Source organism: Pocillopora damicornis, chromosome 6 (assembly GCF_964200805.1).
Source record: "Pocillopora damicornis chromosome 6, jaPocDami1.2, whole genome shotgun sequence".
NCBI lineage: Eukaryota > Metazoa > Cnidaria > Anthozoa > Scleractinia > Pocilloporidae > Pocillopora > Pocillopora damicornis.
This window is the reverse complement of record NC_142675.1, coordinates 23,596,946-23,616,087: the sequence shown is the minus strand read 5'-3', so window position 1 is coordinate 23,616,087 and position 19,142 is coordinate 23,596,946. Positions and strand designations below refer to the sequence as shown.

The window sequence follows — 19,142 nt, the reverse complement described above, 5'->3', positions numbered from 1 at the left end:
GTGTACCTACAACATTACCTCAGATCGTACCACCATCTCGCGGAGTAAACTTCACAAAGACTGGTTATTGGACGATTATGAGAGATTTCACCTCTAAAACAAGCTAAAGAACCTCATATCAATGAAACGAAATACTATGTCACAGCTTCTTTAACAGCGCAAATTAACGCAGAAATCTCCACTTATATCAATCACACTCGCGTACATGCATGTCACGCGCGCAGCTCTTTTCCTTCTTTCGTTCGATCATTGGAAACATCCACGGTTCACTTCGAATTTGAAAATTTATTTCTCATTAATTCCCCAATCCACATAAGAGTGTTACAAAATTCTTACGATAGTAATATAGAGAAAAAATTTAAAGAACTAACCAGCTCCACCCTTTACTACAACAAACTTGCGGTCGTAACGATAGTTTTTTCTTCGTTTGCAATTTGGTAGCTGTAAAATTTCTATCTTTTGTCAACTGTAATAAAAATGGCAAAACTTTTCACTGATACACACCATTTAAGGTTCTTGCTTTTCTTTTGTATCATTTGTGTAAAAGTGTCTAATAAAGTTTGTAGTGTGTGTTAAATACTTCAAAATAAGTTATATCTCACATCAAAGCTTAGAAATATATTAGGTACGGTATACGAGCTTACACTTCTAAGATAAGTAAATATTATCTTCCTAGAAGCATTTAGCATGCCAGTGAAATATTTCAGACAACTATTCATTAGAAACCAGCGAAGCTGTAATTCAGCGAGAGAGCTCAAGTTCGCTCATTGCGTTTCCAATGCCCAGCTCAAGTTAATGAAAGTACCTGGCGTTTAACTGGGAAATACAATAACTGTTAATAAGTGCGGTTTGTAATGCTTTCCTGGCGACTAGAAAAATAGTTTTGATTTAACTTCTACAAAAACGATTATTAAAAGTTGCCCCTCCACTTACAAAAATCGTGTCAGATAGAATATTAATGATTCATCAAAAGTGTTATGAATTACACGAACTCCAGTTGTTTCAACAACGAAATACTGTTCTAGATCGTGGTTTGTCAACGATATCTGTTGTCCGAAATATGAACAATTTCCCTTAGAGAAACCTTTAATTTAAAAGCATGCCAATTTTCTATATATAGCGCTGCAGCTTTAGGTCATTGAAAATATTCCACAAAGGTCTTCATATGATAATCGCAAAGAGTTTCCCTTTTTACCAGTGCTGAATTATTCAGCCCCATCCCTATCCGAAATGAGGTACCTGGCTCAGGCCAGACTAGCCCGCCATTTCATATACTAGGATCCTTATATATTCAAGTGCCAGTGCGGCTATTCGCGAGTGGGTTGAAATTGAGTGTCAATCTCTTCTCATCTCCAATTCCGGCTCTTTGGTATGAAGGAAGCTCGTACCAGTTTCCACGTTTTTCATAGGTTTGAGTTAAATAAGTTAAAGTCTGTCCAAATCGAGTGTTATCATGTCATTTGTAGTTACTATGGCAAAAGCCTAAAAGGTTTCAAATAATTATCAAAAAAGCAATCATGAGAGAAAAAAGGTACACACTGCCTTATTTGTTTTTGGTTCTTCGGGTTTGAAATCTCGCGCCAAAGAAACAGGTGACAGCCACCTTAAAAAACAACAGAAAGAAAGAAAGAAAAAAAAAGAGGCGGTATTGTAACTAAGTACGCGCGTACTTGCGTAATGTCTGTATCTACTTTCTGCAGAAACAACGTCTTAAAATGCGACCACAACTAGTAAATGGAGAGCGTCCTCGTACACTTAATTCCTTACTACTTCCCTTCAGGCTGATGAGAGCAGACATTGATAAGATCTATCGTTCACAACATAACAATACAATTCATATAATTAGATGGCAAGCAGATCCTGGTAACATTTGACCTCCACGGTGACAACACCCGGCATTTGTACTTGGTGATTTCGTCTTCTTCCCATCAGCTGATGTGTTTCTGTCACGGCTTTGTTGTTAATATCAATTGCTATCTTAGCTTGACCCATGAACGAGTCCCAGAACCAGTTGTAATCCCACACCTAAATGAAAAGACGACGAGAAAGACACCCACATAAGTACTTGTACCTGCTGTCACGCAACGGCCATGTTGATGACGAAATTTCTTTCAAAGCACGAAAGCTTCACTACATAGGAGAACTATGAAAATACACGATTTTTTTTGGGGGGGGGGGGGGGGGCAGATATCGAATAAGTATAATTCTCTTGAGGAAGACCTACGACACAGAAAAAGGTGTGACAATATGCTAAATTAAAAATCTCTAAACCGTCATCAAATTCTACTGACGAGTAAATGATGAAGCAATGAGTGCGACCACTTGTTAGTAATCCTTACCTGTACAACCAAGCGAGATTTTTGAGGTCTTCTGACAAAAAAAAGCGCGCCAGTATTCCATTGTGGATTCAACGAGTCTTTCTGCACAGGAGTCTTGACTTTCCGTCCCTCACAGCTGATCGTGGCGTATGGATCAGGTGCTGAAATTATTACAAAATAAAAAAAGCAATTATCAGAAATAAAATAATAATAAACAATTCGGTTAAATTTAAGAAAACGCTTCACCTACTAGGAAATCGAATTGGCTTTTAAGAAAGCTTAAAACATCACTCTTTAGAGCCTGATTCTTTTCTGAAAACAGGCTCTTAACGCCTCGCTGCGACCTCGGGTACGGTAGTACAATGGTAATAACGGTGTCGAGTGCGGTGATGATACCGAAATGGGTTCCTTCCGATAAAAAGTATACACTAGTCTACGGAAAGGGTCCAGTTAAAAGAGATCCCTCATCATGAGAGGTTATGAACGCATCGAGAACGACGCATGAGTTCGCAACGGATGTGTCACCCACAAAGGTGACGTTCATTAAAAAGGACTTCCGAGTGTTACTGCTCAATTTAAACCACATACTGAATTCAACAATGTTTGTAACTAGTAACAAAGCTGTTAGTGTTCCGATAACTCTTACACTACTGGCAGTAACACTTTGTTATCTTACTCATTGATAGTCTGCTAGTTTTTTGAAGTCCACCAGCTGATTTAACGGTAACGGAAAGCACGCAGACAGGAGTACGACACTGTGGGAAGCAGCAAAATATTTTACTTCCAGTGGAGTGCTCCTGGTTTAGAAACCTACAAAAATAGGCAAATAACAGAGATGAAAACATTGATTTTGGGACAGTTGGTCAGCGTCAGGTACCAAGGTAGGTAGAAGGATGCTTACATTGCTTTTGAGGACTTTTCAGTGAATATTCTCATCAGGAATTGCCCAGCTTTATTTTGCTCGTATGTGGATGGTATCACCACGTATCTTCCTTTCTTAAAGTGAAACTTGTTCACCACTTCTCGTGCGTTGATGAAGATAGAATCTCCAGCTTTTTCAAACATCGTATGTAACCGATACTTTCTGTTCTCCTCCACCTAAGGGCGAAACAATGAGACTGAGGGCTGGCAAAAATCGACAGAAAATGACCAAACGACTCAAAACTGAACATACGTACGTAAACGTACTCCTGTACCAGATAGACAAACAGTCAAACAGACAAGTAAACACACACAGACCGACAAGCGAAAACAGTACAGGATAGTAAAATCGAAGGCCAGAAAAATGACTAAGCGAGGAAACCAAAAAGGCAGACGGGCACAGAAATACACAGACAAATAGAAACACCGATACCCAAACACATTGTAAACGTACACCAATTATGATCACACAAACTGACGGACATGCACATGTAGGTGGTAGTATAGCAGTCAAAAACACATAAGCAAACATTGTGGCAGAAAAAATCAACTGACAGTCGTCACGAAGATAGGGACTGATAGGCATTAAGACAAACCGCAAAATGACAAATATTTGACTGGAAACAAACGAATTCTGACAAATATGGTTTGCATAATCAGAAATGAAAAGATGTCACCCAGATAATTGATAGCTGTTTTAGCAGTGTTACCTTCATGACAAAATATCCAATGGTGAGATTTTCTGCGCCATGTTCTTTCGCTTTTCTTGTGTCTTCCTGCATCAGCGAGATCATCACTTCTCCCTCCTCTTTGACAGTGAAAGCATACTGACAAAATCAAACGTTCAATTGATAGTAGTTGCAGGACCTCAAGAAGTTGTGATAATCAGAAAAATGCAAAGACACTTAAGTCGTCAAGCCAAATGACTCAAAGCTACTGGTGCTCATATCTGTTAAGTCTCACTCATTTCAGGTAACCCCCTGCTCCTAGACCCCTATCTCCCCCCCCCCTCCTCCCCCATAACATTTCTTCAGGTTCCCCTGATGGTTTGGTGCTACTCATTTACATGTACATGGGTAGAGATAGCACTGTATAAGTACATTTTCTAGCTAAGAAACAAGAAATGTCTATTTCAAGGCTTGGGTTCTCCAACAGAAAAAAGGTGCAAGCTCTGGGTAAAAACATGAACATTTCTTCAATTACCAAACAAACTAAATGAAAGAACACACAGGTATATTAAAGCTCATAGAAAAATGTTATGTACCTGTGGGTTCTTCAGGAAAGTGCTTCTATTTTCAACACACCCACCAGCAGTGGAGCCTAGTGACCACTGATAGTTGTGTTTAAACACATGCCATCTGTTTGAGAGTGAAAAGATTGATGTGTTGATGACATGACACAAGGTGGCATTGGTGAAGTGTGAGCAGAAGTCTTCAAAAGACATCCTAAAGACAAGAAAAACCACACAAAAACAATCAATATGGGTTAGCGCAAAATTCACAACATGTAAAGAAGAGAAGCCAAAGATATGCTAAAAAATACAACACCAAATAATGGGTAAAATATGTTAAAAAAGAGTACATGCACTAACCAAAACTCTCCATCATTTTCAAAGACAATCCCAAGCTTTTCTCTATCACTTGATTTAAGCTTTTTCCACTCTTCAGAGCTAAAAAAATTATGTTTTTAAAATAGATATCATAATTCTAATACAGAAGCAATCCTTGCAGTTATGAACACTACTTAAGTAGTTGTGAAAATAAGGCCTAAAAGAAATTAAGGCCTGTATGAGATTTGAACCCATGACCTCTGTGATACTGGTGCAGCACTCTACCACACAAGGTAACAAGCAAACTGGGAACTGGTCATTATGTTGGTTCCAAATAAACCCTCAACCCTGGTGATTGTTTGTAATAAATAATGATGGGAATAATATTTTCTTGTACCACTATTAGTATAATATAATATTAAACTAAGATAATTAATAGTAATAAATAATAATTAGATTAGGATAATTATCCTAGTTTTGAACAAGAATATTTGATAAGAATAACATAAAATATCATTATCGAAAAAAAATTAGTTTTCAGTTGTTATTACTCATCACTCCAAGGTCCATTCCACTCCTTTTGACCCCAAGGATTCCTCAGACGAATCATGTAAAGATGTTGTCGATTGAACAGACTGAAAAGACCCTCACCGATGGTGACCTGAAATAAACAAGTATATTGTATGGCCGAGTGTGGGTTTTAATTTTATCTGTTATAGTTGTGTAAATCACTGCAAAGTTACCTTTTTCTGGGACCAGTTGCTAAAAATTGCAGTATTTATGAAAATTTCCTCTGAGTGGAGAATTAAACAATCCATATCTAATGAAGTTACTATCTTTAGAATAATGTCCTGCAGCCTACAATCTACATCTTTGTCGCCATGCAGTTTGAGAATGTTGTTATTCTTTTCTTACTTTGCTTTTTAATTTATTTGTTTGTGGTTGATTTTCTGAATGCTGATGATCAAAAAACATAACAGCAGGAGAGCAGTGCAGCAACAGAACACAGGGAACCTGATCCATAAGATGCACTGATCACAGCTGTAGAATCCCATCCAATCGCAACTGAGCCCAACAGCACATGGATTTGAACATTTATTTGTTCAACCTCATTGCCTGAAGAAGACTGGCTGTATTGAGTTGAAACATCGCAATCCACTGAGATCAGAAGTGACCACATCATGGGAGAAATGATTATATTTCTCTTTTGAAGTGTTATTTATCATCATGGTAAATAACATTTTAAATGATGATGATGACCAACTATAACCTATTACCATAAGATAAAAAGTTGAAGTTACCTTCTTTACTGCTGTGACACCATATGCATGTCCCATAACTAAACCAGTCTCTGTGCGCTTTTCCATCTCATCTCTATTTTTGATCTTGTAAAAAAAAGGGATATGTCAAAATATCAAATTTTTGATGTGTTCATATGATAAACTTCTTTGCAAGGTGAATACTTGACACACCTCCAGTGTTTGCTATCTGTCAAGATAAGACTTAATTGACTATAAGGCAACCTGTACATCACAACTAAGTTCCACATTTTATTGATTAAGATTTTCTCACATTTGAATATATTTTCAAAAGGGAAACCAAAAGTAATTGCCATGCTCATTTTAATTCCTTTCATTTTCCAATCAAGTTTTTAGGTCCTTGTGAATCCAACTAGTATACAAGTCATGTATAATATGCAAGTACACACCCACTGTTTGTACAGCACTTACTCTTATTGAAGCACCAATCAGGGATTTATCTCGCATTGCTCTTTGCATACTTTTGAACAAGACCAGTCTCTTCTCCTGATCTTGACTGTAACCCCCATCCTTAAGGCTGATCGACTCACAGACTCCACCAGTGAAATCTACTAAGGCATCACCAGTATTACCTGCTTCTAATGCTTCATATGAACCTGCCATTCTTAAAAAAGAAAAAAAATTGTAACCCATTTCACTTTACAACTCCATTGGCGTATGGAGTATTACAGTCCACTATTTCTACATATCTTCCAAAAACTTTGCTTACTTAGCATATGCTTTTTCCACCAGGGCACTCCAAAACTCATTCTTGTCTGTCGAGTGGATGTACACCAGTTTTCCAGCAATTGTTGGTAAAAGATCATCGATGACAACTTCAGTCCACTGGCCTTGACGGAAGAACCGGAACCTAAAGATTCCCTGATAATTACCAACATTTTCAGGGTCCCACTCCTGATGCTTTATATCTGGAATTACCTGAACAGGTAAAAAAAAATAACACAGAAAATGTTAAAATATCTGTTTGATATTTTAACATCATGGTAGTTTAATGTGGTTGATAAGAGGGATGAATTGATCTCCATAGGTTACCTGCAGTTAAAGCAATATAGGAATTGAATGGAAAGAAATCAAGGCTTCACTGGGCTCTTAACCTTCACTCTTGACCTTTCACATGCAATCAACCTCAACAAGCAGTGCACTGTCATGTAACATCACTGAGATATACAGACCTTCTCTAACAGAGATGGCTCCAAAGCCAATGAGGAACATGCTGCAACAAACCAACAATTCCCAAGTTTGCCTTGGGTGACATCATGGCTGCTCATTCCATCCACAAACAGCTGAGGAGGGTCAGGAGTACAGATGTCCTGAGGAAAATGCAGAAAACAGGATCCATCAGAGTTTACTCTAAATCTTTTTTTAATTTGACATTTCATTGTTTTGAGCCTATATGAAAGCAAAGGTCTAAAGGAACTTGTCTTTGTTGTGGTTGTTTTGTGGAGGAACGGAAAGAACCCTGAGAAAGTTTTAAAAGACTATGAAAAAATAGAGCCCCTAAAATTTGCCCTCCCCCATCACATGACTGACCACATATACATGGAAAGTTCTGATGGAAGTGGATGGGCGTTCACATTCTGGTAAGTTCTACGGGTGTAATGAATTCAATTACAATAGAATGCCCGCAAATAAATATCTTGCTTAAGTATAAAAAAGGACATAGTTTTTGTTCATTTATAGCATAGTATTGCTTCACTATAACACTATAGGGAGCTAATTGATCATGGTGCAATATTTGTAAATGAATTGGACGCGAACCAACGTAACTGCGCCTAAGAAAAGCGCAATATACCATTTCAATCCTGTACATTTCGGGGAACGATAAAACACTTATGACTTAGTTTTCATATTTATGAAAAAAAAACCAAAAACTTCAATTTCTCTCTCGGCTCTGTGGTTTGAGGCAAAATTCATCAAGCACTGCGAAAGCAGATACTTCAAGTGACCATAACATAATAACGAGGCAATTAATTAACATATGTTTATGTTTTCTAACCGTCTCGATCAATCCAGAAGTTCCATAAAACTATATAGCTACAATGCGTTGGTACATCGACAGGATACAAAAAAAAGCGGAATATCACTACGATTGCAAAATATCGCTGGAATGAAGCTAAAAAACAAATCAAAATCTATCGTTTTGAAAGTTCCACACGTCACGTATTATGTACGGGCACCAGAATTTTAAACAGCTCCTTACAAGAGCTTGGAGACACAACAAAATTAAAGGATTAATGTATTAATTTAATGTCTAACGTTGGCTAACGCAAATAATTTAGCACTTCCAAATAATGTGGGTTCAAGAAGGTATTTTAAAGGCAGAGTAAACCGACTTTTCACCTACGCTCTCGTTAAGCAACACAATGTACAGCAAAACATTTAAATGAATTCAATAGCCGATAAATGTGTTAGAAGTCTGTGTATTTTCCAATGCATATCGGATCACCGCCATGCTCGAGATCGAGACACAGCGTTAGTTAGTCTACATAACTCAAACAAAAGAAAGCCCTGCTGAAAATTAATGTTATAATACCTTGGGTCTCTTCCATTCTACGTGCTCGGGAGGTGTCGCTCGACTAAAGTACAATGATTTCGTCTCGGGCGGAAATTCAGGATCCACAAAAAGTCTTTCATCTCTTTCGCATTGTCCCTTAAGCTTGCTGTAACGTTGATTTTTGAAATAATGTAACTTCACCATGTTTTCCTTCAGAGAGAACCTACGATATAGACTCTGAACTTCGAGCGATCGGAAATTTGGACGAAAGCCTCGTAATCATTCGCGCGGAAATTGATTGAAATGCACACCTAGAAAATCTGCGACGCCATTGGTTGACCCGTTTAGAAATCTAAATTTATACCGGAAGTTGAGTCTTTTCGCTGTTTTTGTGGGCAGCGGGTTCTTCATGGCAACTGAATGTTTTGTGAACGTGCCGCCATCTTCTTAAAATAGTCTCTAAATATATTCGTTCGATCTTTCGAAATTCAGTTATTTAGCGATGCCAGGTAATCTCGGTGAAAACAAGTAGGTCAATATTCGGTTTACCAGCTAATTGTATTATTTTCTCATTTTGATTTATTATGCAGAGAAAGTTCGTCTCGCTAATATTCATGAAGCGGTTCGCTATGGCGACGTTTTGGAATTGCAAAGTATGGTCCAAAGAGGTGCCGGAATAAACGATGCTGATGGCAAATTTAAATTCACTCCGTTGCACTGGGCAGCTCATCATGGCAGCTTAGAGGTAAGAACTTACAATGTAATAGGACTAAAAAACTGTGGATTTTTTACGAGTGCGCGACAAGTACGCGTTATAAATTCAGTCTTGTTTATTAGACTTAGTTTACTTTGCAGATTTGTTAATTCCCCACCGTGTATTATGTTAATGTGTTTTTAATTAGGATCAGAACTGATCTCCCTTAATGAAATTACTTTTTTTGTAATTTTTATGCTTGCTCATCCGGCACAATGTATTCCCAATGGAGTAATCATTTAAATATTTAATTTGATGGTGACAATCAACAGTGTTTTATTTTATGTTTTATTAATTATTTTCAGGAAATTTATTTTCTTATTAATGACAAAAATGGAGCAGAATTTGCAATCCTCTAGTAATTTTTGAAATTAACATTGTAATTGATAGAACATAGGGTAGAAATAATAAGATTAATAAATATTAACCAAAAAAATAAGAATGAGACAAACCCCCATAAGCTTCTATCCACACAATTCTTGTAAGTCTCAACGAGGAAGAGGAGACCCCATTTTGATGTCACCATTGCTCCTAGTTCCTTTAGAGAAGCCTTCTTTCTGATTGTGTGATGCTTTTCTTGTAATATGATATTACTTATTTCTTTAAAGTGCTTACATTGGCTACTTTGGCATGGAGCTGATCACTCAGACAAAACTCCTCAAGGGTGGACACCATCACATCTGGCAGCAATCAGGGGACAAGATGCTTGTTTACAGGTGAAACACTTGTTCACTCTTGGCAAACAAATGTACAATTATTTGATTTATTTGTGATGATACCTGTTAGATAGCCAGATACATGTTATGAATTTTGAGTGTGTAGAAATGGCAGTAATGTGTAGTGTGTAATAATTGATTTTTCTTTTTCTTAAAGGCTTTAGCTGCAAATGGGGCTGATCTAAATGACAAGGACAATAGAGGTAAATTTGATTTTGCAATTATTGCACCTTTTAAATGACACTGGGCCTGCTATATATGTTGGGACAGTTGATCAATGAGTGTCTTATGACTTTTTGTGGCAGGTTGTACTGCAGCACATTTGGCTGCAGCCCATGGGAATTCTTACTGTTTGCAGTCAATACTCAGGCATGGTGTGGTGAGTTATCTGGAAGACATAACTTTATGCCAAACATTTTAATAATAAGAAGACCAGCTTGTTTGTTGAGGCACAAGGGCAACCTAATATTTCATGAAACCTTCACATTGCAAATTGTTGTTCATCTACTTTTGAGAACCACTTTAGGTTATCAGAAAATTTCAAAGTAGGCAGCTGAACCATAAATATATGCTTTGATAATGAATATGCAATATTTGAGATACTGTAGTGTAAAAAAGTATTTGGTAGTCATTCCCAACTAGTATGAAGAAGGTGCAAGTTTCAACATCATCAATGCTTGACTTGTCAAGGTCATTTTTTACCTTAAAAAATAATATTTCAAAATAATACACAAAGTCACTAATATGCCAGCAGGATAAGAATTGGGCTTAATATGATTGAACTTCATATCATTTAGGACATTAATGCCACTGACAACATGGGCTGGACCCCAGTTCATTGTGCTGCTTTCCATGGGAGACTGGGCTGTCTTCAGGTAACCTCAGACCCTTATATGCTTCCAAATACAATGTATAACATAGGAAGAGTCTCTTGATCATGTTTAAATGAAGTAATAAAACTAGCATCAATTGGCTTCTTTTTCATATTACCTAGTAGTTACTGTGAGATGCAGAAAACCATGAACATTTTGATTTGATACTGACAGATTGATATTCTCCAAAACCCAATTGGGTATTTTCTTTGAATGCAATCACATCCCACGAGTACTGGTATTTCTGATGTTTATAGTTTTCTGAAGTGTGCCATACACTGTAATGTGAAAGCAAATGAAAATGAAATAGCCCCTAATGAATTATGTTATAAGAAATCATTTGAAACTCAATTTTATTTTTATTCCTGTTGTTCCACGTAGCTTCTCTCCAGGTGGGGGGCAAGTGTGGATGAGGTTGATCATTCTGGAAGCACACCAGGTTTGTATTTGTTGCCCAGCTGTAGCCTCTGGTAAATTTACTTACCTTAAATTTTAAGTGTATATGATTTTTTTTTTATTTAACACCCATATTGTTCATCTTATCCAGCTCATCTGGCTGCAAGTGAAGGTCATCTTCCTTGTCTCAAGTTTATTGTTTGTGCTGGAGCAAGCATAGATCACACAATGAATGCGCGCAATGACCAGGTACATGCCTATGTGAGGAGTAGTGTATAGCAACTTTGCATTATGTTACTTACGATTTGAACTTTTTGAAAAATCTAATACTCAAAGCAAATTGTTTTTATAGACTTCTTATGACAAAGCATGAGACAAATATGCCATTCTGTTTCAAGCAATTACAAGAAACTAGAATGCCATTACTTAATTGGAGGTCGGAAGTTATGATATTGTTTTCTCATGAGGTGTACAGTTCTCCCCTCCTTTTATGAGAAAAATTTAAGAACTTCTTTTCCATTCAACATGAGCAAACTGCATATTTGTGGGTTCTTGTATGGCTCATGAATAGCTTTTCATGTGGGTTAATTAAAATGTTAAATATGATATCCCTTGATGTATAGGTGTGTTCCAAATGGGAAAATACTCTCCTCCCATGGTTTCAGAAAGTCCTGCCAGTGAAAAAAATATTCATTAGTAATGATACTAATTTAACCCAGGTAATAGTTTTTTACAAAAAACTTCAAACGATTATAAATAATTTTTTTATTAGTTAGACACTGTTGTGTGAATGTCTTATTTTATCTTTCTCTTTTTGAATAGGGTGACACACCCAAAAATCTTGCTCAGCAATTCTACAAAAAGGATTGTATTGACTATCTTAATGCAGTAGGTATGTCAGTTTTTCTTCTGTGGTATCTAAAATTAATTTTTTCCTTTGTATGCTAAAAATTTAAATTTAAACTTGGTAAATACATATCATTGATGTGTTTTATTCTTACTTATGTGTACTTACAGCATATGAGTTCCTAATACATGACAGTCATCCTTCTTCACTTGGGCAATTAGTCATTTTTCTTTTTTTTTTTAACCATTTTTAGAATATGACTTGCTTCACCCTGAAGATGAAGAAAGTAAGTTTATCAATGCAGCACACTTCTTGAATGATTTAATTTTGGTCTAAATGCATTTTGGATGCATCTACTTAGAGGCTGTCTCCTGATAAGCATTGCAATAACATTAAAGTGTTGAACTAGCTCTGCAATCTTTAAATAACTGACCAAGTTGAAGGTCTTTTCTTGGTAAGTTACAGACTGAACTCAAGAGAGTTAGTAAGATATTTATTACATCTTTGCGTTCAAATAGAGGGAGGGGATTTTAATCCAAACAAACTTTTGAACTAAGCAAGCCCTGCACTGAAATTGACCAATTATAGTGTGTGTCAGAGATATAATAAATTATAAATATGACTTAGACTTATTACATTCTTACTACTGTATGTTTGTGTCTCATCTTAGACCTAGCTTTCCCTGCTCATGTGGCTGCGTACAATGGCGACCTGGCCCAGTTGAAGATGCTAATCGAGACTGGGGTCGTATCTGTGAATGAACGAGATGACAAAGGTTCCACCCCTGCACATAAAGGTACAGAGTTTGGATATTGGTCAAAAAAACACTGTTCTTTTTTCGGAGAGCACGACTAACATGCCCGTTATCCCTTTCATTCTTACTTAGTGTTATAACCTGTCATTTAACTTTAGCTGCAGGAAATGGCCACGTTCAAGTGTTACAGTGGCTTGTTGAAAATGGAGCAAACTGTAAGTAAAAATTTTAGAATTTTCATTTTCTGTTGTTACACTGTACTTTCACTTAAATACGGTGTAATTGAAAAAAAAAAAAAGAAACGAAACGATAAACTTATTCCACAGTGATAGCATCATTTTAAACCTGTCATTGTGGAACTAACGGCTTTTGTGACTTGTTAGATTTAAAATAAGTCATTGTTTTTAATCCTCAGTGAGAATTGTCAACTCCGCTGGTGAAACACCCAAAGATGTGGCCCGTAGGTTTGGACGCCTTGGCTGTGTTGCAATTCTTGGAGGCGACTCAGGTTAACATTCCATTACCTTACAAAGGAAAAATACTGCAGAACCCACATGTACCTGTAATAAAGAGTTCAGTTATAGTTAAAAAATACATTTGACTCTGACTATTAAATTCCCGTTTTTATTACCGCCCTAACTAAAACAATCTTTCTTGCGAAGCTCGTTAAATGTGAAGTATATTTAACACCTACCTTTTTTAAAATTCTCCATTCATTGTTTGCATGTTTCGTCCTTATAATTTGTTTTCCTATTGCATTTCACATTTTTTCTTGCTCATTAGACGATGAAGAAAACGTTGTAGACGAAGGAGCAGAAGACTTCAAGCCATCCGAACCACAGTCTAAAGCCGAGGCCAGAGGTGCATTTACTTATTTATATTAATCTTTTAGTTATTTTTACTTCGTTTGGCTCACCCAAGAATACCGTGAGAATGAATTCATTTCTCCCTTTTTTTTACAGAAATGAAATTGTTTTGCTATAAAAAAATGAATAAATTTGATGACTAAATGATGATAAACACATACCGACTAATGTAACGGTCACAATCATATTGCCTTTCCATTATTGCTCCACCAATGTTTTCTCTTTGTTTTATTGCTGTACTCTCCTTTTTTTCTCCTCTCCGCAAAATGGTGTCATAAAAATTGAAATTACTATCTTGAGCCTTTGCTCCCTCCATCCGATAGACTTTCTTTCATCTCAGTAAAATTTGCTAATTCTGTTCAATTAAAATTTCTTTCTGGTCTCGACACTGCCTCTTTTTGATTTCCCCCTGAAAACCCACCGTCCTCACCCACCTCCTTTGTTTTTGTCGGCAAGTTTGCGGCGTTGTCGAGTCCATCATACTTTGATTCGTTCAAGGGTGTTTTTTTTTTCTTTTTTCAATCCCGTTATTCTGGCTTCGTGTAACACGTCGAGTTTCCGATTAAATCATCTCTCAACCGTTTCAATCCCAAGATCTCACAAGCAATTGTCCTTACTTTCTGCCATACAGTTCTTATGATGTTAGCTCTGAGAGTTTGATATTGGATTAAGTAGTGATCCCTTAATAGATATTTTTCTGTATTCTCATCACTTATCTCTGCGTGATATTGTATTGATATCAAAAGGAGAAATTATTTCCTGGTTAATTGTTGAAGACTTTAACGCCGTAGTGGGCCTTTAAGAACCAACACGTGGGCTTAACCTTTCAATACTTTGAAAAACGTTGAAACTCTCTTTACGTTTGTAGGTGTGCGATTTCATTCGCTCTTTGATTTGAAATCATTCTTCCGCACATGAGATTCGCTTTCGGCAGCGACATACCAAGGACTCAAAATATAAACTTGATACTTGCCCGGTCAGCTTAATGTAAGGATGTTTTCTGGGTTTACCAAACGAGGGATCCTACTGTGGCAACCTTCTATGCTCAAACCACTATCTCTTTTTTTTTCGCTTTATATTGAGGGATTCGCATGCACCCCTCTCCCTGGAATTACCCATTATCTTCTTTTTTCTATAAAACCTCCTCTTCTTCCTTTCCCTTTTATTTCTACCTTTTATCCTCTAGCTTTTCCTTTTCTTTTTCGCGACGACCGAGATCCGGAAGGTAATGACTTTCCAACCTTCCTACCGGAAATCTCGGACGATCTTGTCCAGGACACCAAGCAGAAGCGACTTGAAGACGCCCAAGGTACTAACAAATAAACAACTGATATAAACCCACAGTGACTTGTTCATGTCTGGTTTCGCTCGCATTTGGGACCTCACTTCTATTCCTATTTTTCTATTTCTTATTATTATCATCATTATCATCATCATCATCATCATCATCATCATCATCATTATTATTATTATTATTATTATTGTTATTATTCCTAAACCTTCTGCCTATTTGATTTCTGTTATCAGCTTCAAAGTTCCTCTCACTGTTCTCTTCTTAAATACAGTCGAACCTTTGTTAAGCGGCATCGTATTAAGCGTTCACCCGGTCAGTTGTGAAAGTCCTGAAATTCTTTCCCCCCAGACGCTGTATTTTACCTCTTTTAAGTGCTCGCCTCTATTTAACGGTCGTGGTCGCCCTTGACTAAATCCCAACGGCCTGTTTGCATTGTCTTTTATAATATCCTTTTACTGAGGAACCTGTATTAAGCGATCATCCCAACATTCCTCGTGGGTGATTGGTCAATACAAATTTGACTGTGGTCGATTTCAGCTTTTCGGTAAACTTGAGAGATGGTTGAAAGAGCCGTTTATACCATACCTTCACTCATTATCCATTAAACGTGTCTTTAAACGGAGAAACGTTTCCTCTGAGACACTTCTATTCAGGTTGCACCTTCATTCTAGGAGTGCGTAGTGATCATTTAACCTGGTATCTCTTACCTCCATATTAAGGTCCTTTATTTTCTTATTATTTTGCATGCAGGTCGTGCTAAGCGGAAAATTGACGAGCTGGCGCATCTGTTAGATGTAGCCAAAATGAACTACAGACAGCTGGGAGGAGTTTTGGATGAAGACCAAAAGAAACTTGAAGAGGAGAGAGAAAGTGCTAGGTACATGCAGAGACAGACAATTTACATCATTATGGTACATCGTTGCCACGCTTGTAATTCTGATTGGCTAAAAGGACGCCCTTAGTTCTAGCTGGTACAGTTTTCGTTTGGTCATACCTATAGACGATAGTTTTTAGGCCTGCGTATTAAAAGAATTTTGAATTCGGTTTTGAGCGATGGCGGAAGTCGAGCTCGGCTTCGAAAGATGACACAAACCTCAGTTTTTACAATTATTGCAATTCTGCTCAACTTCGACACTGATTACTGAAGGATCTTTCTTTTTTTCCTTGCTGTTGTCGGAATCAAAGTAAAATGTTTATTTTCGGTGACTTTGTTGCTTTTAAGCAACAAATAGTAGCGTTCATGGAAATTTCAATGAGGAAAACATTAATCGTATTTCGTAATCGCGAATTTTTATTTACTTGAACTTAATCAGTTTTCCCTAGCTAGTCATTAGGGAATAGTTATTGCTCGTAGCATGTTGTTATATTTGGTCTTTGTCTCGTTTAATTCAGGGTTATACGCGAGTTAGAAGCTCAGCTGGAATATGAGCGAGAAAAAAGAGAGAAGCTGGAGGCCCAGATGGACAAACTGCGTGCTCAAATACACACTCTTACCCTTCAGCTGGAAGACGAGCGCAGCAGAAACGCCACGGTAAGATTTTTCACTGTAATTGGCAGTTTACCTAGGAGTATTTTAGGAAGCGTCTGTGTTTAAAATCTATCATCGCTATGGATGTCACTGAGTTTGGTTGTTCACCTTTTGAATGTAAAGGAGGAAACAAGGCAGGATGACCTCTACAGTTGTACTACATTAACCAAGGTTTAAGCATTTTACATGTCAGTTCTGTTTTGATTTCCAAGTTCCTCTCCTTAGATGCGTTTTGTGATGGCTAATTAGTCTCCTGTCAGCCACTCGAAATTTCTCATGTTTTTCCTTTCTTTTTTTTATCAAAGCGTATTTCAGTTCACTTTATCTTATTTCTTATTGTCGTTTATTTTTTAGCGCTTTTCATAAAAGTACCCTAACCTTTAACGGTTTTGAACTATTTTATTAAATTGACCATTTTCTTTTATATTCTCTCTGTTAGTGATTGATGGGTGGTGTAAATCAGTATTTTTTTTCTTATGAGGGTTAACGGATGTGGGGGCTAGATTCCTTTTACTGGGGGAGAGGGGGGGGGGGTCCTTGTTTATCATTACAGTTTGCGACTTTACTCACCCTGGAGAGAAGCCTCCCATTTTCTCTTTCAGTTTTTTTAATGTTTTAAAATTTCATTGCAGTCGTCTGAATTTCAACGATCGTCAACCTCGACACAGCAAACTGCGTTACGACGCAAGAAAAAGAAAGCCAAACGATTGGACACGACCACCACTGGAATATTCGTAAGAAGAGGAGTCTCCAGTCCGAGGACAATTCACTGCCTGGATAAGGACTGACTAACATCTCTTACATGACGAGACAAACTCTTAAGAGGCATAATCGCATATTTATAAGATCTGTGTATAATAATAATAATAATAATAATAATTTTTCTAGAAAAGAAGTCATACTAGTAAAAAGCAGAACTGAAAAGAGGATTTCAATGGGGTTAAGTAGTAGCTAGTCGTAAAATGGCTAGAAAATTTAGTCGTTAGGTGTAAAACTTAACAAATTTTAACTGGAAGTAGTAAGAGAAGGTAACCGCAAAAACTTTGACCTTTCTAGAAAGGATCATTTTGAGTTAGCCGTTAGATGGCCAAATTTTAAACCCCATTTAAACCTTCTGATTAGTTCTGAAATCAAAGCTAACACAGTTTCAACTTGTCTGAAATTGGAGACCATGACTGCCCTTTGATACCAATGCCGCTTGAAGTTGTGTGGAACTTCATTTTTCCCATTTTCTCACCATCTTTTCTTTTCCAATTATAAACACAACGCTCTCGACATTTCCAATCCAGGCAGTATACCGAAATTTCTTCACATGCGTTGCTTGGACGTCGAACTTGGCCTGGCCCACCAGCGAGTTATTTGGTAGATCGTCGGAACACGATATGTGAAGCTCTGAGAATCACGTCCTCTTTGAGGACTTAGATCTTCCCCAGCCTCACGTTCATGAAATTGGAATAACATCTTTCTCTGCTTTTACAAGATTTGTTTCAGAGTAGACTGATCTGTCTTTAATTTTGTTAATGATTTTTAGATTTATGAAACATATGATTTTCTTATATTCTCTTTACAACGATGACGATTGATCGATTATAGTAAATTTTAAATCTTTATATTACTGGTGATTGGCGCAGGTAAAATTACATGTACGTTCGCTTGCCAACTTGATCTGAAATTTGATCCACAGACATGTGCATTACATTAAGGCAATAAATGTGTTCCTTTAAATTGAAGAACACGTTTTCCTTTTTCTTTTCTTCAAAAGCCCTCTGGTGGTCAACGTGTGGTTCGTTTCGCAATGCATGACAACTTGTTGACGACTTTTCGAGCTATTACGTTTCAAAACTCGTGCTCAATAACTTATTTTTATTCCGGCCTTACTCATGACATTTAAACATTTCATGGTCAAGACCAAAATTGATATAAAAAGAATTCGTTGTAAAACTAATCAAGTTGTGAATCATTGACGCAAGTCAGTGAACCAAAATATATACCTCAACCTTCGCCTCATTGTCGTTGAGGTTGGTGGCGTTTTATAATACTTGCTAGTCTAAAAGCACATTCTTCCATTTCCCTATTTTTCTCTACCGATCCTCTCAAACTGACGGAACAATATTTTACCAAACTATCAAACCGCTTATTGACCGACTGACCCATCAACCGAATGATCAGATAGACAGGCTGCTTCATGCGTTCATTTATTGAACGACAACGCCTCACTAGGATTAGTCTGGAGGCGCGGAATAAAGTCGCTCGATTACAATCGCAATGCTGACCGACGGGATGATTGCTAATTTCTTGCTCAAAAGCTGGTTGAAAACTGACGAACGAAGTGACCCATTAGTTGTATTTTGTTAACCATTTGTGAACGGATTCATAAGTTTCCATAAAATTATTTTAAAGTAGTCACTAGAGCATCAATATGATGATATAAAGGATGTGGTATTTAGAGGGTCAATAACGTTTTGTTTGTAGTTTTTAAACATCAGACCACAACCCGCTCTGATGGGTCCACAT

At 37.2% G+C, this 19,142-nt stretch overlaps 2 protein-coding genes across 3 annotated transcripts; one reads left to right on the top strand and one right to left on the bottom strand.

Annotated features, from left to right (window-relative positions):
* Positions 1-265: 265 nt before the first annotated feature.
* On the bottom strand, positions 266-8,909 carry LOC113682029 (calpain-5). The gene is made up of 13 exons (XM_089210743.1): positions 8,641-8,909; positions 7,280-7,417; positions 6,817-7,025; positions 6,519-6,711; positions 6,090-6,173; positions 5,340-5,449; positions 4,831-4,908; positions 4,504-4,684; positions 3,950-4,066; positions 3,220-3,416; positions 2,995-3,128; positions 2,340-2,479; positions 266-2,025 (listed from the first exon to the last, which is right to left on the bottom strand). Exons 1-13 carry the CDS (start codon positions 8,803-8,805, stop codon positions 1,843-1,845), a joined length of 1,929 nt encoding a protein of 642 aa, XP_089066869.1. The 5' UTR covers positions 8,806-8,909; the 3' UTR covers positions 266-1,842.
* A 68-nt stretch (positions 8,910-8,977) lies between these two features.
* On the top strand, positions 8,978-18,361 carry LOC113682030 (ankyrin repeat domain-containing protein 42). Of its 2 annotated transcripts, XM_089210744.1 has the most exons (18): positions 8,996-9,110; positions 9,192-9,346; positions 9,964-10,071; positions 10,229-10,274; positions 10,377-10,450; positions 10,869-10,946; positions 11,325-11,382; positions 11,491-11,588; positions 12,162-12,231; positions 12,440-12,472; positions 12,857-12,982; positions 13,099-13,155; positions 13,356-13,448; positions 13,724-13,801; positions 14,993-15,115; positions 15,851-15,977; positions 16,493-16,631; positions 17,261-18,361. In XM_089210744.1, exons 1-18 carry the CDS (start codon positions 9,104-9,106, stop codon positions 17,414-17,416), a joined length of 1,626 nt encoding a protein of 541 aa, XP_089066870.1. In that variant the 5' UTR covers positions 8,996-9,103; the 3' UTR covers positions 17,417-18,361. The 2 variants fall into 2 exon arrangements, with proteins under 2 accessions (XP_027054979.1, XP_089066870.1); XM_027199178.2 differs by lacking the exon at positions 14,993-15,115 and having other exon boundaries at positions 8,978-9,110.
* The last annotated feature ends 781 nt before the right edge of the window (positions 18,362-19,142 follow it).

What these genes read in the sequence shown, in the direction of transcription:
- LOC113682029 (XM_089210743.1), bottom strand. Translation starts at nt 8,805, where the DNA reads ATGGTGAAGTTACATTATTTCAAAAATCAACGTTACAGCAAGCTTAAG. An exon ending in GTGTCACAGCAGTAAAGAAG is followed by an intron (nt 5,450 to 6,089) that starts GTAACTTCAACT and finishes TGTTTATTTCAG; the next exon opens with GTCACCATCGGTGAGGGTCT. An exon ending in CTTTCCTGAAGAACCCACAG is followed by an intron (nt 4,067 to 4,503) that starts GTACATAACATT and finishes TGATTTTGTCAG; the next exon opens with TATGCTTTCACTGTCAAAGA.
- LOC113682030 (XM_089210744.1), top strand. An exon ending in TGTTGAAAATGGAGCAAACT is followed by an intron (nt 13,156 to 13,355) that starts GTAAGTAAAAAT and finishes TTTAATCCTCAG; the next exon opens with TGAGAATTGTCAACTCCGCT. An exon ending in GTCTAAAGCCGAGGCCAGAG is followed by an intron (nt 13,802 to 14,992) that starts GTGCATTTACTT and finishes TTTATCCTCTAG; the next exon opens with CTTTTCCTTTTCTTTTTCGC.